This window comes from Bison bison, unplaced genomic scaffold, assembly GCF_000754665.1.
Source record: "Bison bison bison isolate TAMUID 2011002044 unplaced genomic scaffold, Bison_UMD1.0 scf7180017864471, whole genome shotgun sequence".
In the NCBI taxonomy this organism is placed as follows: Eukaryota; Metazoa; Chordata; class Mammalia; order Artiodactyla; family Bovidae; genus Bison; species Bison bison.
In genome coordinates, this window is record NW_011495032.1 from 18,508,362 (window position 1) to 18,531,882 (window position 23,521).

At 36.8% G+C, this 23,521-nt stretch overlaps 1 protein-coding gene across 6 annotated transcripts in view; it reads left to right on the forward strand.

The window, feature by feature from the left end:
* The window catches only part of SLC39A10 (solute carrier family 39 (zinc transporter), member 10), a 163,077-nt gene that overhangs the window by 114,017 nt on the left and 25,539 nt on the right, over positions 1-23,521 (forward strand). For all 6 annotated transcript variants that reach the window (XM_010860859.1, XM_010860862.1, XM_010860860.1 and 3 more), the window contains 3 exons: positions 9,644-10,668; positions 12,553-12,760; positions 21,985-22,154. In XM_010860859.1, coding sequence (XP_010859161.1) covers positions 9,655-10,668; positions 12,553-12,760; positions 21,985-22,154 — 1,392 coding nt within the window. In that variant the 5' untranslated portion in view covers positions 9,644-9,654. The remainder of the gene's footprint in view (positions 1-9,643; positions 10,669-12,552; positions 12,761-21,984; positions 22,155-23,521) is intronic.

Here is a 23,521-nt window from a genome sequence, read left to right on the forward strand (position 1 = left end):
AAGGACAGAAATGGTATGGACCTAAAAGAAGCAGAAGATATTAAGATGAGGTGGCAAGAATACACAGAACTGTACAAAAAAGATCTTCATGACCAAGATAATCATGATGGTGTGATCATTCACCTAGAACCAGACATCCTGGAATGTGAAGTCAAGTGGGCCTTAGAAAGCATCACTACGAACAAAGCTAGTGGAGGTGATGGAATTACAGTTGAGCTATTTCAAATCCTGAAAGATGATGCTGTGAAAGTGCTGGATTCAATATGCCAGCAAATTTGGAAAATTCAGCAGTGGCCACAGGACTGGAAAAGGTCAGTTTTCATTCCAATCCCAAAGAAAGGCAATGCTAGAGAATGCTCAAACTACCGCACAATTGCACTCATCTCACATGCTAGTAAAGTAATGCTCAAAATTCTCCAAGCCAGGCTTCAGCTATACGTGAACTGTGAACTTCCTGATGTTCAAGCTGGTTTTAGAAAAGGCAGAGGAACCAGAGATCAAATTGCCAACATCTGCTGGATCATGGAAAAAGCAAGAGAGTTCCAGAAAAACATCTTATTTCTGCTTTATTGACTATGCCAAAGCCTTTGACTGTGTGGATCACAATAAACTCTGGAAAATTCTGAAAGAGGTGGAAATACCAGACCACCTGACCTGCCTCTTGAGAAACCTATATGCAGGTCAAGTAGCAACAGTTAGAACTGGACATGGAACAACAGACTGGTTCCAAATAGGAAAAGGAGTTATGTGAAGGCTGTATAGTGTCACCCTGCTTATTTAACTTCTATGCAGAGTACATCATGAGAAATCCTGGGCTGGAGGAAGCACAAGCTGGAATCAAGATTGCCGGGAGAAATATCAATCACCTCAGATATGCAGATAACACCACCCTTATGGCAGAAAGTGAAGAAGAACTAAAGAGCCTCTTGATGAAAGTGAAAGAGGAGAGTGAAAAAGTTGGCTTAAAGCTCAACATTGAGAAAACGAAGATCATGGCATCTGGGCCCATCCCTTCATGGGAAATAGATGAGGAAACAATGAAAACTTTATTTTTCTGGGCTCCAAAATCACTGCAGATGGTGATTGCAGCCATGAAATTAAAAGACGTTTACTCCTTGGAAGAAAAGTTATGACCAACCTAGATAGCCGTCTAGTCAAGGCTGTGGTTTTTCCAGTGGTCATGTATGGATGTGAGAGTTGGACTGTGAAGAAGGCTGAGCGCCAAAGAATTGATGCTTTTGCACTGTGGTGTTGGAGAAGACTCCTGAGAGTCCCTTGGACTGCAAGGAGATCCAACCAGTCCATCCTAAAGGATATAGGTCCTGGGTGTTCATTGGAAGGACTGATGTTGAAGCTGAAACTCCAGTACTTTGGCCACCTCATGTGAAGAGTTGACTCATTGGAAAAGGCTCTGATGCTGGGAGGGATAGGGGGCAGGAGGAGAAGGGGACAACAGAGGATAAGATGGCTGGATGGCATCACTGACTCAGTGGACGTGAGTCTGAGTGAACTCCGGGAGTTGGTGATGGACAGGGAGGCCTGGCGTGCTGTGATTCATGGGGTTGCAAAGAATCGGACACGACTGGGCGACTGAACTGAACTGACTGATAGACCAATGGAACAAGATAGCCCAGAGATAGGGGGCCCATAGATGTGTGGATTTGTCTTTGACAAAGGAGGCAAGAATATACAATGGAGAAAAGATAGTCTCTTCAATAAGTGGTGCTTGGAAAACTGGACAGCTATATGTAACAGAATGAAATTAGAACACGTCCTACCACCATACACAAAGATAAACTCAAAATGGATTGAAGAACTAAATGTAAGACTAGAAACTACAAAGCTCTTAGAGGATAACATAGGCAGAACATTCTATGACATAAATCACAGCAAGATCCTCTATGACTAATACTAGAGTCAGTTCCTAGAGTAGTGGAAATAAAAAAACAAAACTAAGCAAATGGGACCTAATTAAACTTAAAAGCTTTTGCACAGCAAAAGAAACTATAAACAAGGTGAAAAAACAACCCTCAGAATGGGGAAAAAGCAAGGAAAACAATTGACAAATTATTGATTTCTAAAATACATAGGAAGCTCATGCAACTCAATACCAGAATAACAACTCAATCCAAAGTGGACAGAAGACTTAAACAAACATTTTTCCAAAGAAGACATACAGATGGCTAATATACACATGAAAAGATGCTCAACGTCACTAATTATTAAAGAAATGCAAATCAAAACTACAATGAGAGATCACCTCGCCTGGGTCAGAATTGCCATCATCAAAAAATCTACAAACAAATGCTGGAGAGGGTGTGGAGAAAAGGGAACCCTCTTGCACTTTTGGTGAGAATGTAATTGATAACAGCCACTATGGAAGACAGTATGGCAATTCCTTAAACTAGAAATAAAACTACCATGTGACCCAGCAATTCCAATATTAGGTGTATACCCTGAGAAAACTGAAATTGAAAAAGACACATGTACCCAATGTTCATTGTGGCACTGTTCACAATAGCTAGGACATGGAAGCAACCTAGAGGTCCATTGACAGATAAATGGAAAAAGAAGCTGAGGTTCATATACACAATGGAATATTACTCAGTAATAGAAAGGAATGCATTTGAGTCAGTTCTAATGCAGTGTATGAACCTAGAGCCTATTATGCAAAGTGAAGTAAGTCAGAGAAAAAAAAATACTGTATATTAGTGCATATATATGGAATCTAGAAAAATGATACAGATGTACCTATTTGCAGGGCAGTACCAGACCACCTGACCTGCCTCTTGAGAAATCTGTATGTAGGTCAGGAAGCAACAGTTAGAACTGGACATGGAACAACAGACTGGTTCCAAATAGGAAAAGGAGTACGTCAAGGCTGTATATTGTCACCCTGCTTATTTAAGTTATATGCAGAGCACATCATGAGAAACGCTGAACTGGAAGAAACACAAACTGGAATCAAGATTGCCGGGAGAAATATCAATCACCTCAGATATGCAGATGACACCACCCTTATGGCAGAAAGTGAAGAGGAGCTCAAAAGCCTCTTGATGAAAGTAAAAGTGGAGAGTGAAAAAGTTGGCTTAAAGCTCAACATTCAGAAAATGAAGATCATGGTATCCGGTCCCATCACTTCATGGGAAATAGATGGGGAAACAGTGGAAACAGTGTCAGACTTTATTTTTTGGGGCTCCAAAATCACTGCAGATGGTGATTGTAGCCATGAAATTAAAAGACGCTTACTCCTTGGAAGGAAAGTTATGTCCAACCTAGATAACATATTAAAAAGCAGAGACATTACTTTACCGACAAAGGTCCATCTAGTCAAGGCTGTGGTTTTTCCTGTGGTCATGTATGGATGTGAGAGTTGGACTGTGAAGAAGGCTGAGCGCCGAAGAATTGATGCTTTTGAACTGTGGTGTTGGAGAAGACTCTTGAGAGTCCCTTGGACTGCAAGGAGATCCAACCAGTCTATTCTGAAGGAGATCAGCCCTGGGATTTCTTTGAAAGGAATGATGCTAAAGCTTAAACTCCAGTACTTTGGCCACCTCATGTGAAGAGTTGACTCATTGGAAAAGGCTCTGATGCTGGGAGGGATTGGGGGCAGGAGGAGAAGGGGACGACAGAGGATGAGATGGCTGGATGGCATCACTGACTCAATGGACGTGAGTCTGAGTGAACTCCGGGAGTTGGTGATGGACAGGGAGGCCTTGTGTGCTGTGATTCATGGGGTCGCAAAGAGTCGGACACGACTGAGCGACTGAACTGACTGCTGAGTGAATACGCAGACATAGAGCACAGACTTGTAGACACCATGCTGGGAAGAAGAGGGTGGGACAAATGGAGAGAGTACCATGGAAACCTGTACCCTACCGTATGGAAATTTGCTGTATGACACAGGGAACTCAGACCGGGGCTGTGTGACAACCTAGAGCAATGGGAAGTGGGAGGGAGGTTCAAGAGGGATGGCTTAGGCATGTTGCTGTATGGCCAAAACTAACACAATATTGTAAAACAATTATCCTTAATTAAAAATAGATACATTTTTTTAAAGTTCTATAAGTATAAGATCTCCCACACTGTAGGCAGACGCCTTACTATCTGAGCCACCAGGGAAGTCCAAGTATAAGATGAACTCCCCAGGTCAATAGGTGCCCAATATGCTACTGGAGAAGAGTGGAAAACTAACTCCAGAAAGAATGAAGAGACAGAGCCAAAGCAAAAACAATGCCCTGTTGTGGATGTGACTAGTGATGGAGGTAAAGTCCAATGAGGTAAAGGACAATATTGCATTGGAACCTGGAATGTTAGGTCCATGTATCAAGGTAAATTTGGAAGTGGTCAAACAGAAGATGGCAAGGGTGAATATCAACATTTTAGGAATCTGAACTAAAATGAACTGGAATGGGTGAATTTAACTCAGATAACTGTTATATCTACTATTGTGGGCAAGAATCTCTTACGAGAAATGGAATTGTCATAGTCAACAAAAGAATCCAAAATGCAGTTCTTGAGTGCAGTTTCAAAACCAACAGAGGATCTCTGTTTGTTTTCAAGATGAACCATTCATTGTCACAGTAATCCAAGTCTATGCCCTGACCAGTAATGCTAAAGAAGCTGAAGTTAAACAGTCCTATGAAGACCTACAAGCCCTTCTAGAACTAACACACAAAAAAGATGTCCTTTTCATTACAGGGGACTGGAATGCAAAAGTAGAAAGTCAAAAGATGGCTGGAGTAACAGGCAAATTTGGCCTTGGAGTACAAAATAAAGCAGGGCAAAGGCTAACAGTTTTGCCAAGAAAATGCACTGGTCATAGCAAACCCTCTGCCAACAACACAAGAGACATCTGTACACATGGACATCACCAGATGGTCAGTACCCAAATCAGGTTGTTTCTGTTCTTTGCAGCCAAAGATGGAGAAGTTCTATACAGTCATCAAAAACAAGACCAGGAACTGACTGTGGCTCAGATCATGAACTCCTTATTATCAAATTCAGACTTACATTGCAGAAAGTAGAGAAAACCACTAGACCATTCATGTAAGGCCAGAAATCAGATCCCTTGATTATACAGTGGAAATGACACATTTTCAAGGGATTAGATCTGATAGAGTGTGTGAAGAACTATGGATGTAGGTTCATGACATTGTACAGGAGGCAGTGATCAAGGCCATCTCCAAGAAAAAGAAATGGAAAATGACAAATGGTTGTCCGAGGAGGCCTTACAAACAGTTGTGCAAAGAAGAGAAGTCAAAGGCAAAGGAGAAAAGGAAAGATATACGCATTTGGATGCAGAGTACCAAAGAATAGCAAGGAGAGATAGGAAAGCCTTCCTCAGTGATCAATGCAAAGAAATAGAGGAAAACAATAGAATGGGAAAGATCTCTTCAAGAAAATTAGAGATACCAAGGGGACATTTCATGCAAAGATGGACACAAGAAAGGAGATAAATGGTATGGACCTAACAGAAGCCGAAAATATTAAGCAGAGGTGGCACGAATACACAGAAGAACTACAGAAAACAAATTTTCATGACCCACATAACCACAGTGGTGTCATCACTCACCTAGAGCCAAATATCCTGGAATGTGAGGTCAAGTGGACCTGAGGAAGCATCACCATGAACAAAGCTAGTGAAGGTGATAGAAATCCAGTTGAGCTATTTCAAATTCTAAATGATGATGCTGTGAAAGTGCTGCACTCAATATGCCAGCAAATTTGGAAAACTCAGCAGTGGCCACAGGACTAGAAAAGGTCTGTTTTCATTCCAGTCCCAAAGAAAGGCAGTGCCGGAGAATGTGCAAACTACTGCACAATTGCAGCCATCTCACATGCTAGCACAGAAATGCTCAAAGTTATCTAACCCAGGCTTCAACAGTATGTGAACCATGAACTTTCAGATGTTTAAGGTGGATTTAGAAAAGGCAGAGGAACCAGAGGTCAAATGGCCAACATCAGTTGGATCATTGAAAAAGCAAGAGAGTTCCAGAAAAACAGCTAGTTCTGCTTTATTGACTATGCCAAAGGCTTTGACTGTGTGGGTCACAACAAACGGGAACATTCTTCAAGAGATGGAAATACCAGACCACCTTGCCTTCCTCCTGAGAAATCTGTAGGCAGATCAAGAAGCAACAGTTAGAACGGGACATGGAATAACAGACTGGATCCAAATCTGGAAAGGAGTATGTCAAGGATGTATATTGTCACCCTGCTTATTTAACTTACATGCAGAGTACATCATGTGAAATGATGGGGTGGATGAAGCACAACCTGGAATTAAGACTGCCGGGAGAAATATCAGTAACCTCAGATAGGCAGATGACACCACCATTATGGCAGAAAGTGAAGAAGAACTAAAGAGCCTCTTGATGAAAGTGAAAGAGGAGAGTGAAAAAGTTGGCTTAAAATTCAACATTCAGAAAACTAGGATTGTCGCATCAGGTCCCATCAGTTCATGGTAAATAGATGCGGAAAATTGAAACCATGACAGACTTTATTTTCTTGGGCTCCAAAATCACTGAAGATGGTGACCTCAGCCATGAAATTAAAAGACATTTGCTTCTTGGAAGAAAAGCTATGACCAACCTAGACAGCATATTAAAAAGCAGAGACATTAATTTGCTGACAAAGGTCTTTCTAATTAAAACTATGGTTTTTCCAGTAGTCGTGTATGGATGTGAGAGTTGGACTATAAACAAAGCTGAGCGCTGAAGAATTGATGCTTTTCATCCGTGGTGGTGGTGATGACTCTTGAGAGTCTCTTGGACTGCAAGGAGATCAAACCAGTCAGTCCTCAAGGACATCAGTCCTGAATATTCATTGGAAGAACTGATGCTTAAGCTGAAACTCCAATACTCTCTTCCCTGATGGGAAGAACTGACTCATTATAAAAGACCCTGATGGCTGGGAAAGATTGAAGGCAGGAAGAGAAGGTGATGACAGAGGATGAGATGGTTGGATGGCATCACCACCTTGATGGACATGAGTTTGAGCAAGCTCCAGGAGTTGGTGATGGCTACCCAGGAAGGCCTGGTGTGCTGCAGTCCATCGGGTCTCAAAGAGTTGGACACAACTGAGCGACTGAACTGACGTATAAAATAAATGCCAGATTTCAAAGGCATAGTATTAAAAAATGTTATAAATTTCATTAATTTTGGTTGCATGTTGAAATGATAATATCTTAAGATATAGTGGGTTAAATAAAATACAGGATGAAAATGACTTTGATCTGTTTATTCTAGAGAACTTTAAAATTGCTTGAATGACTCACTTACTTCCATATTCTGGAAATATGTTCTCTAGGAGAACTTTCTGTGATGACGGACATGATCTGTGTTTACCCTGTTTAGTGTGAGAGCCATGAGCCATGTACTAGTGTTGAATATTTAAAATGTACTTTCATGACTGAGAAGCAGATTTTATTTTATTTATTTTTGGGGGGGCTGTGCCATGTGATTTATGGGTTCTTAATACCCCAACCAGGGATTGAACATCGGCCACTGCAGCAAATGCACCGAGTTGTAACCACTGGACTGCCAGGGATCTCCCAAGAAGCTGTTTATTTAAAGTTAATTAATTTTTATTTTTGGTTGCACTGAGTCTTAATTGCTGTGCTTGGACTTTTCTGTAGTTGCAGAGAGCAGGGGCTACTCTCTAGTTGCAGTACACAGGCTTCTCATTGTCTTGGCTTCTCTTGCTGTGGAGCACAGGCTCTAAAAGCATGGGCTTCAGTAGTTCCAGCATGTGGGCTCAGTAGTTGTGACTCATGGGTTCTAGATCACATGGGCTGAGTAGTTGGTGGTGCATGGGCTTAGTTTCTCCTCAGCATGGGGAATTCTCTTGGACCAGAGATTGAATCCTTGTCCCCTGCATTGGAAGACGGATTCTTATCCAACGTACCATCAAGGAAGTCCTGTATTTAACTTGTTAGTTTAAATTTAAGTAGCTGCATGTGGCTACTTCCAAAAATAATGAATAGCACTCAATTCAATGAGAGTCTGCTAAAGTTTTGGACTATGTGAAATTAACTTGCTGCTTACGGGTTCTTGTTGAAAGGTACATAATATAATTACATGATAACCCAATTTAAAGTATTTATGGATATTTGTAAAAAGCTACATTGTGTTAACTAATGATATCACCATATAAAACACATTTTAAAATACTTGTTTTGTCTGCTTAAGAGCAAACTAAGCCTGAGGCCAAGGTGCTTCTTAGTTTTTTTTTTAACGTACTATATTGGGCAGTACAGTTTTGGACCCTTTTATTACTCTACAATTTACTGTTTTAGATTTACATTTACAATCCATCTATAATTGATGTTTACATATGGTGTGAGGTAGGAGTCAAGTTTTCTTCTTCTGTATGGATATCTAGTTGACTAAGCTCCAAGGAAAAGAGAATTTTTCTGTTTTCATACTACATTATTTGTTTGTTCTTACACCAAATATCCACACTGTCTTTAGCAACTGGTAGATGAGTGTCTTGTTCATTGGCCCTTTCTGTTTCCATATAAACATTAAAAATACCTCATCAAGGTGTTTCCCTGGTGGCTCAGTAGTAAAGAATATGCCTGCCAATGCAGGAAATATGGGTTTGATACTGGTCTGGGAAGATCCCACATGCCACAGAGCAGCTAAGCCCATGTGGCACCACTATTGAGCCTGTGCTCTGGAGCCAAAGGGCTGCAACTACTGAGCCCATGTGCCCTCAAACCTGTGCTCTGTAACACAAGTAGCCACTGCAATGAGAAGCATGCACACAACTGGAGAGTAGCCCCGCTTTCCACAACTAGAGAAAGCCCATGCACAGCTATGAAGATCTAGGGCAACCAAAAAAAATAAATAAAAATTAAAAAAATACCTCATCAATTTTCATAAAATAACTTTTGGAATTTTAGTTGGGCATTACATTGGATCTCTATAACATCCAATTTTGAACATGATAAAGCCATCCATTTATTTAGGTCCTTCACTTCTCTCAGTAATATGTTATCCTTTTTTTTATGAAAAAGTCTTACACATCTTTTGTTAGATTTATTTCTAGCTATTTGCTGCTATGAATTATAAACTTTCTAATTTCATATTCTAATTATTGCTGGTGTAGAGAAATACAGTTAATTGTCCTTAGGTCTAGCAATTGAACTAAATTAACTTATTAATTCTTACAGTTTCTTTTGTACTTTCTGCATACCCAGTCCTGCCATTTGTGAATAATGACAGTTTCGTTTCTGATTCTTACACATTTTTTGTTGTATTTCATCTTACTGCATTATTGTACTGGTCAGGATCTCAAGAACAGAAACCAATAAACTTTTTTGTAAAGGACCAGATAGGAAGGAAGCCAACATTTCCTGTATAAATGTACATAGACTATAAAGTATTGTGCTTAAAAGGGAGTCAGTAATCTTGCAAGTGTGTTTTAAGCAAACTTGTATTAATTTGAAGGGCTATACAATATTCTGATAAATTAAAAGGGGCTATTTTTATAGGGGATTGAATTAGGAAAGGATAATTCATAATCATGAAAGAAATGAGGTAAAACATTTACCTAGTAAATTGACAACTGCTGAAAAGCTGTGTTTATTTTTAATGTGCATAAGTATAAACTAATGTTTGTTTTTCTTTCCCTTTAGGAAAAATAGAAATGAAGGTACATATGCACACAAAATTTTGCCTCATTTGTTTGCTGACATTTATTTTCCATCATTGCAACCATTGCCATGAAGAACATGACCATGGTTCTGAAGAGCATCACAGACACCATCGTGGAATGACAGAATCGGAGTCAAGCGAATTTTCAGTGCTGGATGCTGAAAATGAAAAAAAATATTATATTGAAAAACTTTTTGACCGTTATGGTGAAAATGGAAGATTATCCTTTTTTGGTCTGGAGAAACTTTTAACAAACTTGGGCCTTGGAGAGATAAAAGTAGTTGAGATTAATCATGAGGATCTTGGCCACGATCATGTTTCTCACTTAGATATTTTGGCAGTTCAAGAGGGAAAGCATTTTCACTCACATAACCACCAGCATTCCCATAATCATTTAAATTCAGAAAATCAAACTGTGACCAGTGTATCAGCAAAAAGAAACCGTAAGTGTGATCCAGAGAAAGAGACAATTGAAGTGTCTGTAAAATCTGATGATAAACATATGCATGACCACAGTCATCGCTTATGTCATCACCACTGTTTGCGTCATCACCTTGATCATAACACTACTCGCCATTTTCCTAATGATTCCATTACTCACAGTGAGCATGGGGAGCCTAGCCATGAACCTTCAACAGAGACCAATAAAACACAGGAGCAATCTGAAAGTAAGCTACCAAAAGGAAAGAGGAAGAGAAAAGAGAAGAAAAGTAATGAAAATTCTGGGGTTATTACACCAGGTTTTCCCTCTAACCATGATCAGGGTGAACAGTATGAACATAATCGGGTCCACAAACCTGATCGTGTACATAACCCAGGTCATTCTCATGTACGTCTTCCAGAACATAATGGTCATGATCCTGGTCATGGACACCAAGATCTTGATCCTGATATTGAAGGTGAACTTCGACATACTAGAAAGCGAGAAGCACCACATGTTAAAAAAAGTGCAATTTATTCAGCTGCTAGTCACAAAGATCATAATGAAGATGATCGTCAACATGAGGTAAGCAGAATAAGGTAGTTGCTCTGTAACTCTCAGATGATTCTGAAGTACTCTTAGGTAAAAAGAAAAGTAACAGAGGAATAGACAACCGTATTTAAACTTGTTTCCAGTTACAAAATACATTAAGGGATAAAAATCAGATTAAAGATTTTTATCTGCATTTTTACTTGCATTGTTTGTTTTCACATTTGGGTTCCTTCAATTCTAAATGTTTAAAGGTTGTCAGGAAATATATTTCTTTTATTCCTTATTTTACTCTCTTGCTTAAGACTTGCTTTGACTCTCCAAGTTAGCTTATGTGTTGTTACTGTTAACCAGTTTCTAGATGCTTGAAAATTGAAGTCCTTTTTTTGTTTAGACAGTTTCTCTTTCAAAATAATTAACTTATTGAATTAACTACAGAGTGATTTCTAGTCACTGATCTAGCTCCAAAGTCAGGTATTTTGCACATGTGGTAGGTTTGTTTTCTCTGTCACTTTACCACAGGACCTGCATGCTCAGATTAGTCTTTTCTCATGCTTTTGACAGATGAACACTGAATGCAAAAAGATATAATAATGAGAAATGCCAATAGCAATGGGATGGTTCTCTTATTCTAAATTTTTGTTCTCCTTTGAATACTTTCACATTTGATTTGTTACTTCTTGATTTTTAAACAGCTATTCACCTTAAAAACATTTTTGTTTCATTAAAAGTGTATCAATACACTTATTCTTATATTTAGCTCTCATTAAAGTGTAGGAAAAGCTGTTGAATTTATTATTGTTCAGATATATAAAAAGCAGCAGCACCTATTGTGGAAGATGACCTCAACCTTTGTTTTGGTCTCTTATTACTGAAATGTGTTTTACATCTAAGTAAATATCTTTGTTTCTTAACTAGACAAATCACTAGATATTGGGTTTTCAGCAAATTTTAAAATCTTAGTGTACTTTTAAAGAAATTGTTAATTTATTACCACGGGTAATATCCTAGAGTCTCTTGTTGATAATAACTAGACATTATCATAACTAAACATTAGTGTTTACTCTTTGGATTCTACTTGCAGGGTCTGGATCATCAATCTTATTATTTTGTATCCTTATAGGCCTGATGCATAATGGGGATTTTTTCAAGTTTTCTGGAAATGGTCTATGCATTAGATAGGGTAGTAGTACCTCATGTAAAGACTTGACATGACAAAAATCATTTGTATGTTTTGATTTTGTGTTTTTACATTATAGATACAGTAAGCAAGCATGCAACCAGAGTGCATATATGTGGAAAAGAGATACTCCATTCCCTTAGTTGTAGATATTTGTATAGTGATGGGTCCAGATTTTTTTTTGTTATTTGTTTTCTTCTTAGTTTTTTTATACTTTGTACTTAAAAAGTTCTAGTGTATAAAGCTGCATTTTTTAATCTTGCGGTTTTAGCACTGGGATAGAATTTCACTATACGATATTCTTCTGGGGTACCTTAGGTAGTAAAAATGTCTGTATCTTTTTATATTTTAATATAAAGTTATTAAAGTACTCTTAAGTCTATTTAACAGTTTCACCAAATAAGAATCTCGAGCAACTGATGATTGCAGTTTGACTAGGGAAGTGATTTTTTTTCTTTACTCCTTCAGGATCTTGGGAATATAGTTCTAAATCATTAATGGCAGAAAGTCATTGTCTTTTATATGTTGCAGTGGAGAATGGTTAAAATCCATAAAAAGTTTGGGGTAATCAGGTTGAATTCTTTCCTCTCATAAATTCCTATTAAAAATCATTCTTTGTAGTAGATATTTATATTGCAGATTGTTTTAAAATTATATTTAGAATATATTTTACTATATAGTACTTTTTCTGCCTAATCTTCTTAAAGTACTCTTAATTTGTTTTATCACTTTTCTTGCAGTGTTTGAACGTCACTCAGCTGTTAAAATACCATGGTCATCGTGCCAACTCTCCAATCTCATCTGATCTATTTACATACCTTTGCCCTGCTTTGTTATATCAGATTGACAGCCGACTTTGTATTGAGCATTTTGACAAACTTTTAGTTGAAGATTTAAATAAGGATAAAAATCAGGTTCCTGAAGATAAGGCAAATATAGGGGCATCAGGTAAGAAAGATTTAAGTTCTTTCTCCTCAAAAGAGTCTCTGTACTTTTTTTAAAAATATAGTTGGAATCAGAAAGCAGTTCCAAATGATTGCCTTATTTTTGTGTCTTTCAGTATATTTTAATCATGTTTTAAGTATTTGTGTTTAGAAAAGATTGGAGGAAGACAGGCATAATACAGTTTACTCATCTCTTCTGGCATTACATAGGAACATTTTGTTGTGGACAGAGAACTAATAGATTGGAAAGGAAATGCAGGTTTTTCATGAATGATTCTTCTTTATGGGCAAATGTTAATAAGGGGGCCATTAATTAAAGTTACATGATGTTATAATTACTTAATATTTAGCAAGATGAGGGGCTCTAGTGAAAAGCCAAGATTACAAAATTTTTAAAGACATGAAAAGGGAAGCTAGTGTGGTTAAACTCTAGGAATGTCTCAGAATGCCAGTGATTGGCACATGAACTTCATCATGGGCACTTAGTAAAACCAAATGGGTAAAATCAAAACTATTTTTAAACTTCTTTCTTTGTACTTTTTCATCATATCCAGTTGGCTACATTGCTCCACCTTGATGTTTACAGGTACCTCCTTCTGAAACTTCTATTCCATAAGAATTTGTACCTCTTATTGAATCCCAAATGTCATTCCAATTTATTCTTTTGATAAAATCTGAAAATCTTTGATGATTTTTCTCTATCTGTGGTTTCTGTTTTCATTTCCTATTTTCACTTGTATAATCAGTTGTTGAGTCCAGTTGAGTCTTAAGTATTTTCCAGTTCTCTCCACTCTGTCATAACTTTAGTTCATATCCTCCTTGGTTCTTTACTGAATTGTTGAAATAACTCCATAATTTTCCCTGCCTGTGTTTCTGTTCCCCTCATAGATCATGCTTAGCACTTAAGCTAGATTTATTTGGACACTCTGACATAGATTTTTCTTTTTAGTGATAGCCAGTATTTATTTAATACATGGACTTTTATTTATTTACAAACATGTATTGTAGGCACTGTTCTATACTCAGTTCATTTACTCCTTGTAACAGTAATATGAAATAGAGAATGTTACCCTAAAAAATTTCCCAGGGTCTTAAAACTAGTGAGTGATAGTGGTAGAGTTCAGTTCTGGGAAGCTTAATCATTTTGGTATTCATATGTGCAAAGTGTTTTACATACTTTTCTTCACTAAATTTTAATACTAATTGAATTATTTGAGGAAGCTATTATATGATTCTTGTTTTTATGGGTAATAAGTAAGGTAAGGTATAGAAAAGTTAGTACCTTGCCCACAGTTCCCAGACCTAATAAATGATAAAATCCGCCAAGTCTGAGGTTAATCACTGTGCTGTTTTCCACATTTAGGAAATTCTGATATCCCCTTTGTGATTTTTGCCATATATTGTTAATGCTACTTAACATTTTCATTAGATCTCTAGTATTTTTCTTTACATTTTTTAATATTGTAAGTAGTAGTAGCTATGAGGATGTGGATTTGATGTGATGTGCTAGGTATAGTTTTCCTCATTTATTTTAAAATACTGCATTATGCTATGTTCAAAGTTTATCATGCTTTTCAGAATATGATCCATGTCTACCTACTATCACATTTCTATTTTCCACCATTCATTTCTTCCCCTTCCTTCTAATTTTAACAAACCATGATAATAGATTATGCTGGTTTTCCTTGATTCTTCTCTGCATTTTTACTTTGTAAGTGTCTCTGCTTGGCTGACCACTGTGATTCCTCAATGATTGGTCTCCCTGGAATAACTTAATTGACTGTACTAGGTTTAATTAAGTCCCCTACCTTGACACCCTGTGGATATTGCCATCATGGTACAGAGTTCAGGGATCTTAATAATTGGATTAGTTATCTTTTTGTTTGCCTTTAGTTGCTTAAAGGAAGTGACTGGGTCTTTCATCTGAGCATCACTAGTGCCTAAGATAAAAGATACTTTGGACAAAAAGTAAACACTCATATATTGATTGAATGAATAAATTACTTAATATTAGTCTATAAGCTTTTGTTTCTAACCTAGAAAGAACACTTGTAAGTCAGCCTAGTGTACGTTGATAATACAGTGTTCTCAAGAAGAATGAGTAGTATTTCATGAACTTCATATGTGCAAAATCATGTTGAATGCACTTCTGGTTGAAATGCCTAAGATACAGTTGAAATGAAATGAAAGTCACTCAGTCATGTCCGACTCTTTGCAACCCCATGGACTGTCCATGGAATTCTCCAGGCCAGAATACTGGAGTGGGTACCCTTTCCCTTTTCCAGGGGATCTTCCCAACCTTGGATCAAACTGAGGTCTTCCACATTGCAGGCAGATTCTTTACCAGCTGAGCCACCAGGGAAGCCCAGGAATACTGGAGTGGGTAGCCTATCCCTTCTCCAGCAGATCTTCCCAACCCAGGAATTGAACTAGGGTCTCCTGCATCACAGGCAGATTCTGTACCAATTGAATAGTAATTAAAGTGACTAAATTTATGTGTATGAATATGAGCTTAAAAAAACAGAATTTTGATAAAATAGATAAAAGACTGAAAGGGCAGCATTTTAAAAGTTTTCATAGTGTAGAGCAGTAGAGCAATAAGGTAGACATGTTTATGAATATCGCATTCTAGTATAAGAGTTCCATTTGAGACAGAGACATTCCTTAATGCTCAAAAGAGTTACACATACAGGAGATGCTCTCAATACATAACTAAGTCTCTTAGGTTCCTACCTATTCTTGGTTAATTTCTTTGCAATAGGAAAATAATAACCTCAGAATGGATAAATTAATCATAATAGCCTGTATTTATTAGAGCCTTATTACAATGTGCTATTTTAAACACCACTTTTACAAGAGTTTAATTTGTTATTCCCATGAGCTAGACATTTTTCTTTACTTCTCTTTACTGAGGAAAGGAGGTTTGAGAAGTTAAGTAACATGCCCAAATCACAGAACAGAGCTGTGATAGAAACTAGAGTATTCTCCATCTAAAGCCTGTAATGTAACCACTGTGCTCTTTCCCTGTGCTATGCTCTACTGCTTCCTGCTGAAAAGGCTCTTAAGTGTTCTTGGCTAGAATGTAAGCGACAGGGAGATAAGGAGAGTTTAGTGTTTTGACAGATAAAGCAGATGTAGACAGGAAAGTGGTACAGGTAAATATTGATGTAAGTATTACTCTAAGTGTAGATTAGTCATTAAAAAAAAATCTAAGAATAGTCTTCTAGTAGACAAGCTGGGTTCAGTCTGATTAGATCTGAAAGGGCAGAGAAAGTGAGTCCACACACTAGACTTGACTAATGATCTTTGGATAGACAACATATGTCCCCTTTCTGGCTTCATGCTCATTGATCTTTGTAGATAACTAAACACCTTGAGAGCCAGTGCTCTCTCAGGCACTCATAAATTCTCACTGGCAGGAATAAAAGTATGTGCTAGGTCTAAGATTATTTATCTTAATTAAAAATAAAATTCATTTGTTCTTTACAGGGGAAAAATGGAGGCTGAAAAGATTGAGGCATCTAGAGTTAAAACTAATAGCCTTTTCTATTTGTGCAGTTTCTTAAAAAACTCTGGTTATTTATTTTCACATTAGCTGTGGGTTATGACTTAGAGTTGTCTATGTTATAGTATTGATACAATCTACATATTTTAACAAAACTGTTGACAGATGCTTAACTATAGTAATATTGAAAATTGCACTTTATTCAATCTAAAAAGCCTTAGAGAAAAGTGTATTTGCTTTGAAAACAAGTACATTACTAATAGTGAATATTGATTAGTTGTTTGCAGGTGGTTATTAGCATTGTCAGAAATGAAACTTGAATTAATTATGTCCTGATAGATGTTAATAATTGTTAGAATGCCCTGCTAGTAATTATTTTTAATGACTGCTGCACCATTTAAGAAGGTTAACTTGTTCTGTATAAATCTCCCATAGTGACACAGCTACTACCTCATTAACTGTTCAAAGACTGCTGTAAACCAAATATGCTATATACTGTGTATGTTAGAAATCATTTGTTTCTCAAGATTAGCTCATTTAGTCATAGAGTTGACCCTAGCTTAATTACCAAGGAGTGGGGGAGGTTGTAAATAGGCTGCTAAGCATTTTCCACCAATTAAAATGCTGAAACAGTGTAGAAAACTGCCATCTTGCACATGCTTTGAACCAAGTTAATTAGAAAGTTTCCGCAGATGAGGGCTTCTTTTTAAAAGAATGCATTTTCTCTCTAGATAATGAGAAAGGGAGTTGGTGAATAACTAAGCTTGAAGACCTTTAATGTTTTAAGCAACCTAATTTGCAGAATAAGTGAAGCTTGTTTCAGACATTTAGTGTTTTTTATTGCATATGGTATCCTGGGTACAAATAAAGAAAACATTTGCTAGTTGTACTTAATAGTTTGCATAGTGTTAGGTTGGTATAAATTTTACAAAAATTCCTTTCATTGTTTATCATTTATTGTTATTTTGGGTTTCTTTTGGCTTTATACCAAACAAATTGTGACTTAAAAAAGACATAATTTGGTTGGAAATCAAAACAATTTTATTGGCTTTTTTTACATCTAGGAAATTATGATATTTGAACTTTAAATGTATATGTTATTAATTGTGGAAATATGTATGTACTTAAATAGCGTGGGAAAGTATTTCAAGGACAGTAAATTCAAAACAACTTTTATTACTCATAGGTCAAAGAAATAGTAATTTTCTTATAACTTGTTAGGAGAATCACTATTCCTTAAAGTTTTGTGCTAGGAAGCTAAAATTATTATTTAAAATTAACAAGAAATCAGCATAAGAAAACACGTATGATAACGTAAATTTACGGGATAATAGGGCTGTTTTGCTAATGAAACAGTTGTGGTGGAATAGTTGTAATCTATAGAAAATAACTAAAAAATTTCTGAATTATCTGAAATAGGAAATTTGGCTCTAGCTTTTATTTCTTGGCACTGGCAAAAATAAGTAGTAGATATGTGAAATTAATTAGCTTTACGCTTACATGTATTTTCAATGGCATATATTCTGAAAATCTTGTATAGCTACAAGTTTGGTAGTAATCTTGTGTCCCTCTTCCTCTGTCCTAATTAGCTCAAATTTTGAAAGAGTGATTGCCATATGGATTAATAAAGTTAGTATTTCTTCTTATTTTCATGTTTAATTATACTTATTTTTCATGTAAATCCTTTTATATGAAGCTGTCTTCCCTTTTATATAAAGCTACTCCGAGAGAGACAAAAGTGATAAATGAGTTACTTGGCCAAGAATTCTCTGAAAATCGTATGATTTACTGGAAATAACAATGGATTAAGAGGGGACTTTGGGTTTAGTTTTGACTTTGCCATTTTAGCTATTTAACTATTTTATTATGCTAAAATATATATAACATCAAATTTGCTGTCTTAACCATTGTGCATTTGTTACACTCACAATGTTGTGCAACCATCACACTATTTTTGTAACTTTTTGTTTTAACCACCACCCCAGATAGAAGCTGGGCTTCCCTGGTGGCTCAGCTGGTAAAGAATATGCCTTCAATGTGGGAGACTTGGGTTCAATCCCTGGGTTGGTAAGATCCCCTGGAGAAGAGAATGGCTTACCCACTCTGGTATTCTGGCCTGAAGAATTCCATGGACTGTATAGTTCATGGGGTTGGAAAGAGTTGGACATAACTGAGCAACTTTCACTTCAGATAAAAGCTATGTAATCATTAAGCAATAATTCATTTCCCTCTTAACCTCAGCCCCCGGTAACCTCTAATCTTTTGTCTCTGAATTCGACTGTTCTAGAGAGTTCATTTAAGTGGAATCATACAATGTTTGTCTGTTTGTCTGCTTTATTGTGAAATACTTAACATAGTGGTTCTTTTCCTAATGTAGGAAATTGTTTAGTTTTATTTTTGTTTTTATAAATTTATTTATTTATTTTGGCTTTGCTGGATCTTCACTGCTGTTCAAGCTTTTTTTAGCTGTGGCGAGTGGAAGCTACTCTCTAGTTGCGGTGCATAGGCTTCTCATTGCGATAGCTTCTCTTGTGGAGCACAGACTCTAGGACACTCGGGCTTCAGTAGCTGTGGCGCTTGGGCTCAGTAGTTTTGGCTTCTGGTCTCTGGAGTACAGGCTCTATAATTGTGGTGCACAGGCTTAGTTGTTCTGTGGCATGTGGGATCCTTCTGGATCTAGGATGAACCCCGCATCTCCTGCATTAGCAGGCAGACTCTTAACCATTGAGCCACCAGAGAAGCCCTCAGTATAATGTTTTTAAGGTTCATCTATGTTATAGCATGTATCAGAACTTCATTCCTTTTTATGGTTGAGTAATACTCCATGGCATATATACACCACATTTTGTTAGTTCATTCATTCATCAATGTATGCTTGCCTATTGTGAATAATCCTCTAATGAATACAGGTATGCATGTATCTGAGTTTCATCTTGGAAGTTGGGCAATGCTGTGACCTGGGATTGATTCATGTAATGCTTTTGCTTTTGAGGGATTATGTTTTCTTGTATTCTCTGAGTTTCAGATGTCAGCACAAATACCAGTGATTTTCTAATCATTAAATGAGCTGCTCTCTTTCAGACATCTCTTTTAGTTTACAGATTTGCTTTCTAAGGTGGATGAGAAGGAGATATAATTATCAGCACTGATCAGTGAGAAATTGTACCTGGGAGTGTGTAATATGTGACATATACCCATTTGTGCACACATGAACTTGTTTACCCTTTAACACAGACTCTCCTTTAATTACATGTGTAAACACTTGTCTAATTTATATGTGTATCAATCTGCCAGTGATTGGTCTTCAGTTATAATGTATTTGGTCTTCCCTGGTGATTCAGACAGTAAAGAATCTGCCTGCAACGCAAGAGACCTGGGTTTGATCCCTGTGTTGGGACGTCCCCTGGAGGAAGACACGGCAACCCACTCCAGTATTCTTGTCTCGAGAGTTCCATTGACAGAGGAGCCTCACAGGCTACATACAGTTCATGGGGTCTCAGAGTCAGACACAACTGAACCACTTACACTACAATGTATTTAGCTCACCTGTTAGCATACTGGTGATTGATTTTCACCGAATTCGATTTTGATTTATTTGGTAACTTGAGTTTTGACTAATTGACCAAAAGTCACTTGAGATTGTAAATCATCATAGAACATTTTAAAATGTTTATGGCTTCATAGACTCTTTATTCTGTGCTCTTTTTCTTTAATTTCTTGATTAAAGTATCTTTTAGATTGGCTCTTGAGATATATTGCCTCTAAATTGGATTATAGACAAACTAAGGAAAAATATATTTGGGAAGGGAGAGTTGTATATTAATATGTAAGACATTTTATCTTCAGGTTTAATGTTTTCATTATTAGCCTTGGTGTTTCCCTTTTAGTTATTGTATCTTTTGTTCTCTCCCTTTTTAATTATTTTCCCGCCAGTAGTTTGATTGGAGCTAGAGAGTTGCAGTAGTTTTGACAAACCTTTTTTGGTTTAGTTGACCAGTAACTTTTGTTTCCTTGACTTCATGTATACTTAGTCTCTTTTCTCCAACCAGGCTCTCCCACCCATTGATTTGATCCTTCCAATCTTTACATGGGGCACACACAAATAAAGTAACTTAACTTGGTCATCATTATGAAGTCAGTCTTTAAACTTGTTTGACCTTATATTTTTCTTTATACAACAGGTTATTTTTTGTTTGTTTAACTCCAGTTCCCTGTGCCTGGTAGTCCCAACCATAGTTGGGAGAAATCTCCTTATTTTTTGGATCCACTAACCAGGATGTTGCCTTTATAATGAATCTTTCCCTGACCTTGATTCTTTGAGAATTGAATTTCTGTTCCTTTATTGCCCCCAAATCCTTAAGAAGGATAGAAGCCAGTGTATTCAGTCTCTGGCTGTGTTTCAATCTTTTTTGACCCTTTAGCTTCCCAGTGTTTATATCATAGTAATTATCTGTTACATTTAGCATAAATCACAGTACTTCCATTAATAACAGATGACCTATTGTTTTATTCAGAACTAATTTAGCTAACGAGAACACTAGCTGTAGTGTTAAGGTTATTGGATAGTGTGACTAAAATGTCCAGTGAATAAACACAGTTTTATTGATAGTTTAGCATTTAGCAGGTCAATTAAAGTTTTTTTTTTAATCTATCTTTATTTCTGTTTGTCTTTCAAAATTTTAAGTTATCTTGATAAAGAAATGCATTTTTCCTTTGTTCATTTATCATAAGACTTAACATAAAATCTTTCAGCAGATTTATAGTCCTATTAGGTTTGATTAGGAAAATATCATTTTAGATTAAACCTTTTCAAAATTATCACTCTTCAGTGAAATTTGCTGTAAGTATTAAAGTTTAACACATTTGTTTAGGCCATTAAAAAAAGTAATCTCTCATTTTAAATGAAAATGCCTCACTCCCTGAACCACTGGCATTAATTTGTGATACCTACTTCTGAATAGCCTAGAAAAAGAAATGTGCACAAAATTCCACCTGTTTCTTACAAGTCATATGAAAACATTTCTCCTGTGTTCTGATCCAGTTAAAACTATATAGTGAAATTTTAAAAGTAGTAAATTGTACAGAAAATTAAATTGGGGGAAAGGGAATTTGTAACTGGGTATGGAAGACAGATGATACCAAGGAAAACAGGACTGAATTATCCTTTGTAAAAATAAGGAATACAATAAAGCAACCAGTAATAAGGCTTTTTTTGGTCTTACCTGAGTATATTTCTATTTGGAGCTGATATTTAAAAGTTTCTTAGACTTTGTATTAGAAAGATTTCCATAGATTATAGTGTGTTGGATGCTTAGATTCTTTAATGCTCACAGGAGAGTTTTATAATTAGAGTCTCTAAGTAAACAGTTTTATTGCTATGACTGTGCCTTTAGACATTAGCAAAACTTTATTTAAATCTAAATAGTGTAAGTGAACCACAGCCTTAAGTCATTTTAAGCCCCTGTTTCTAATAAGGTGGACCACTGAAAATACTATTTCTAACTTGGTCTGAGTTTAATTCTTTTTTTAAGTATTCAAGGTAACCACCTTGAATATAGTTGTTTTGTTTTTAAACACAGTAGTGCCAAAATACAAAGTTTCTTAAAAAACATAGTCTGGGTAGGATAATCAGTCTTCCATGACTCATTTATCTTATGTTTATTCTTTGGAGCTTTTTTGTTTATAATGGCATACTAATATTGATCATTACTTTCTTCCTACAGCGTGGATTTGTGGTATCATTTCTATCACTGTCATTAGCCTGCTTTCCTTGCTAGGCGTGATCTTGGTTCCCATCATTAACCAAGGATGCTTCAAATTCCTTCTTACATTCCTTGTTGCACTAGCTGTAGGAACAATGAGTGGAGACGCCCTTCTTCATCTACTGCCCCATGTAAGAAACCTTTTAAATCTTTTTAAGAAGTAAAAGTATTTCAGCTAAAAGGGTCCTTTATTAGCAAGCTGTAGCATACTAATCTAATATTTCTGTTGTTTTATTGCTTATAGGATGAAGTATTTTTTCATTTGTACAGTTTTAAATTAAGTAGTATTTTTAAAATTGAATTTATTAGATTTTAAAGTAGCAAAAACTGATAGTGTCAGTTTTATCTTTACTTGTCACAACATATACATATTGTATCATCACAATGCACGTTTTCACTCTCTTACAATTACATATGTCACTTACACCTTAGTGAAGCTGAAATTTTAAAAATGCTCTATTAGTTCTGAAAGTGAATATTTAGTGATCAGTGAGTGTTTTATTTTTGTGGTTTCTCAAGAAAGCCATTAGAAGAAATGTATATAGTATTTTATAAAGGGCTTCCCTGGTAGCTCAGACGGTAAAGCGTCTGCCTACAATGTGGGAGACCCAGGTTCGATCCCTGGGTCGGGAAAATCCCCTAGAGAAGGCAATGGCAACCCACTCCAGTACTCTTGCCTAGAAAATCCCATGGACCAAGGAGCCTGGTAGGCTACAGTCCATGGGGTTGCAAAGAGTCAGACATGACTAAGTGACTTCCCTTCACTCTTCATATGGTATTTTTTAATGATTGTACACATAACCAGTGCTCCACAGGCATCTTTATTTGAGCAGGAATAGGCAGACATCTCCAGTTAATGATTTTAGATGTTTAAGCTCTTTACTCATGGGGCCGTTTATCTTTTCACCTGGTGTACCACTTGTGTTCTTCCATTTGGGAACACTTCTAATGATATGATCATAAGTCCACACTCCTGGGTTTCTGAGCCGGTGCAGTGGTAAAGAATCCACCTGCCAATGCAGAAGACGCAAGAGACGCAGGTTCCACCCCTGGGTAGGGAAGATCCCCTGGAGGAGGAAATGGCAACTCACTCCAGTATTCTTGCCTGAAAAATCCCATGGACAGACGAGCCTGGTGGGCTAAGAGTCAGACATGACTGAGCACTTGTACAGGCACATGCATCACACTCCTGTTTCCTTGCTTATCAACCTTTTAAAAGGTTTATCACCAGTTAAGAGTGTTTGAACCAGTATTACTGTCTGTCCTTCAAATTATGAAAACAACAGAGCTTTTTTCTTTTCTGAATGTAAAATTATAGATTTGAACATTTATGTTCTCATCTCTTCCCTTCTGGAGTATTTGGAAGACAGTATTGTATTTGTGTGTTGTGTACACCTGTTCTTCCTTTCTGCACTCCTGGTTGAGAATTCCCGATCTAGTGTCTAGAACAGTGTATGGCATTGCCTTTTAAAAAATTAATATTAAGACTGTGAATGTG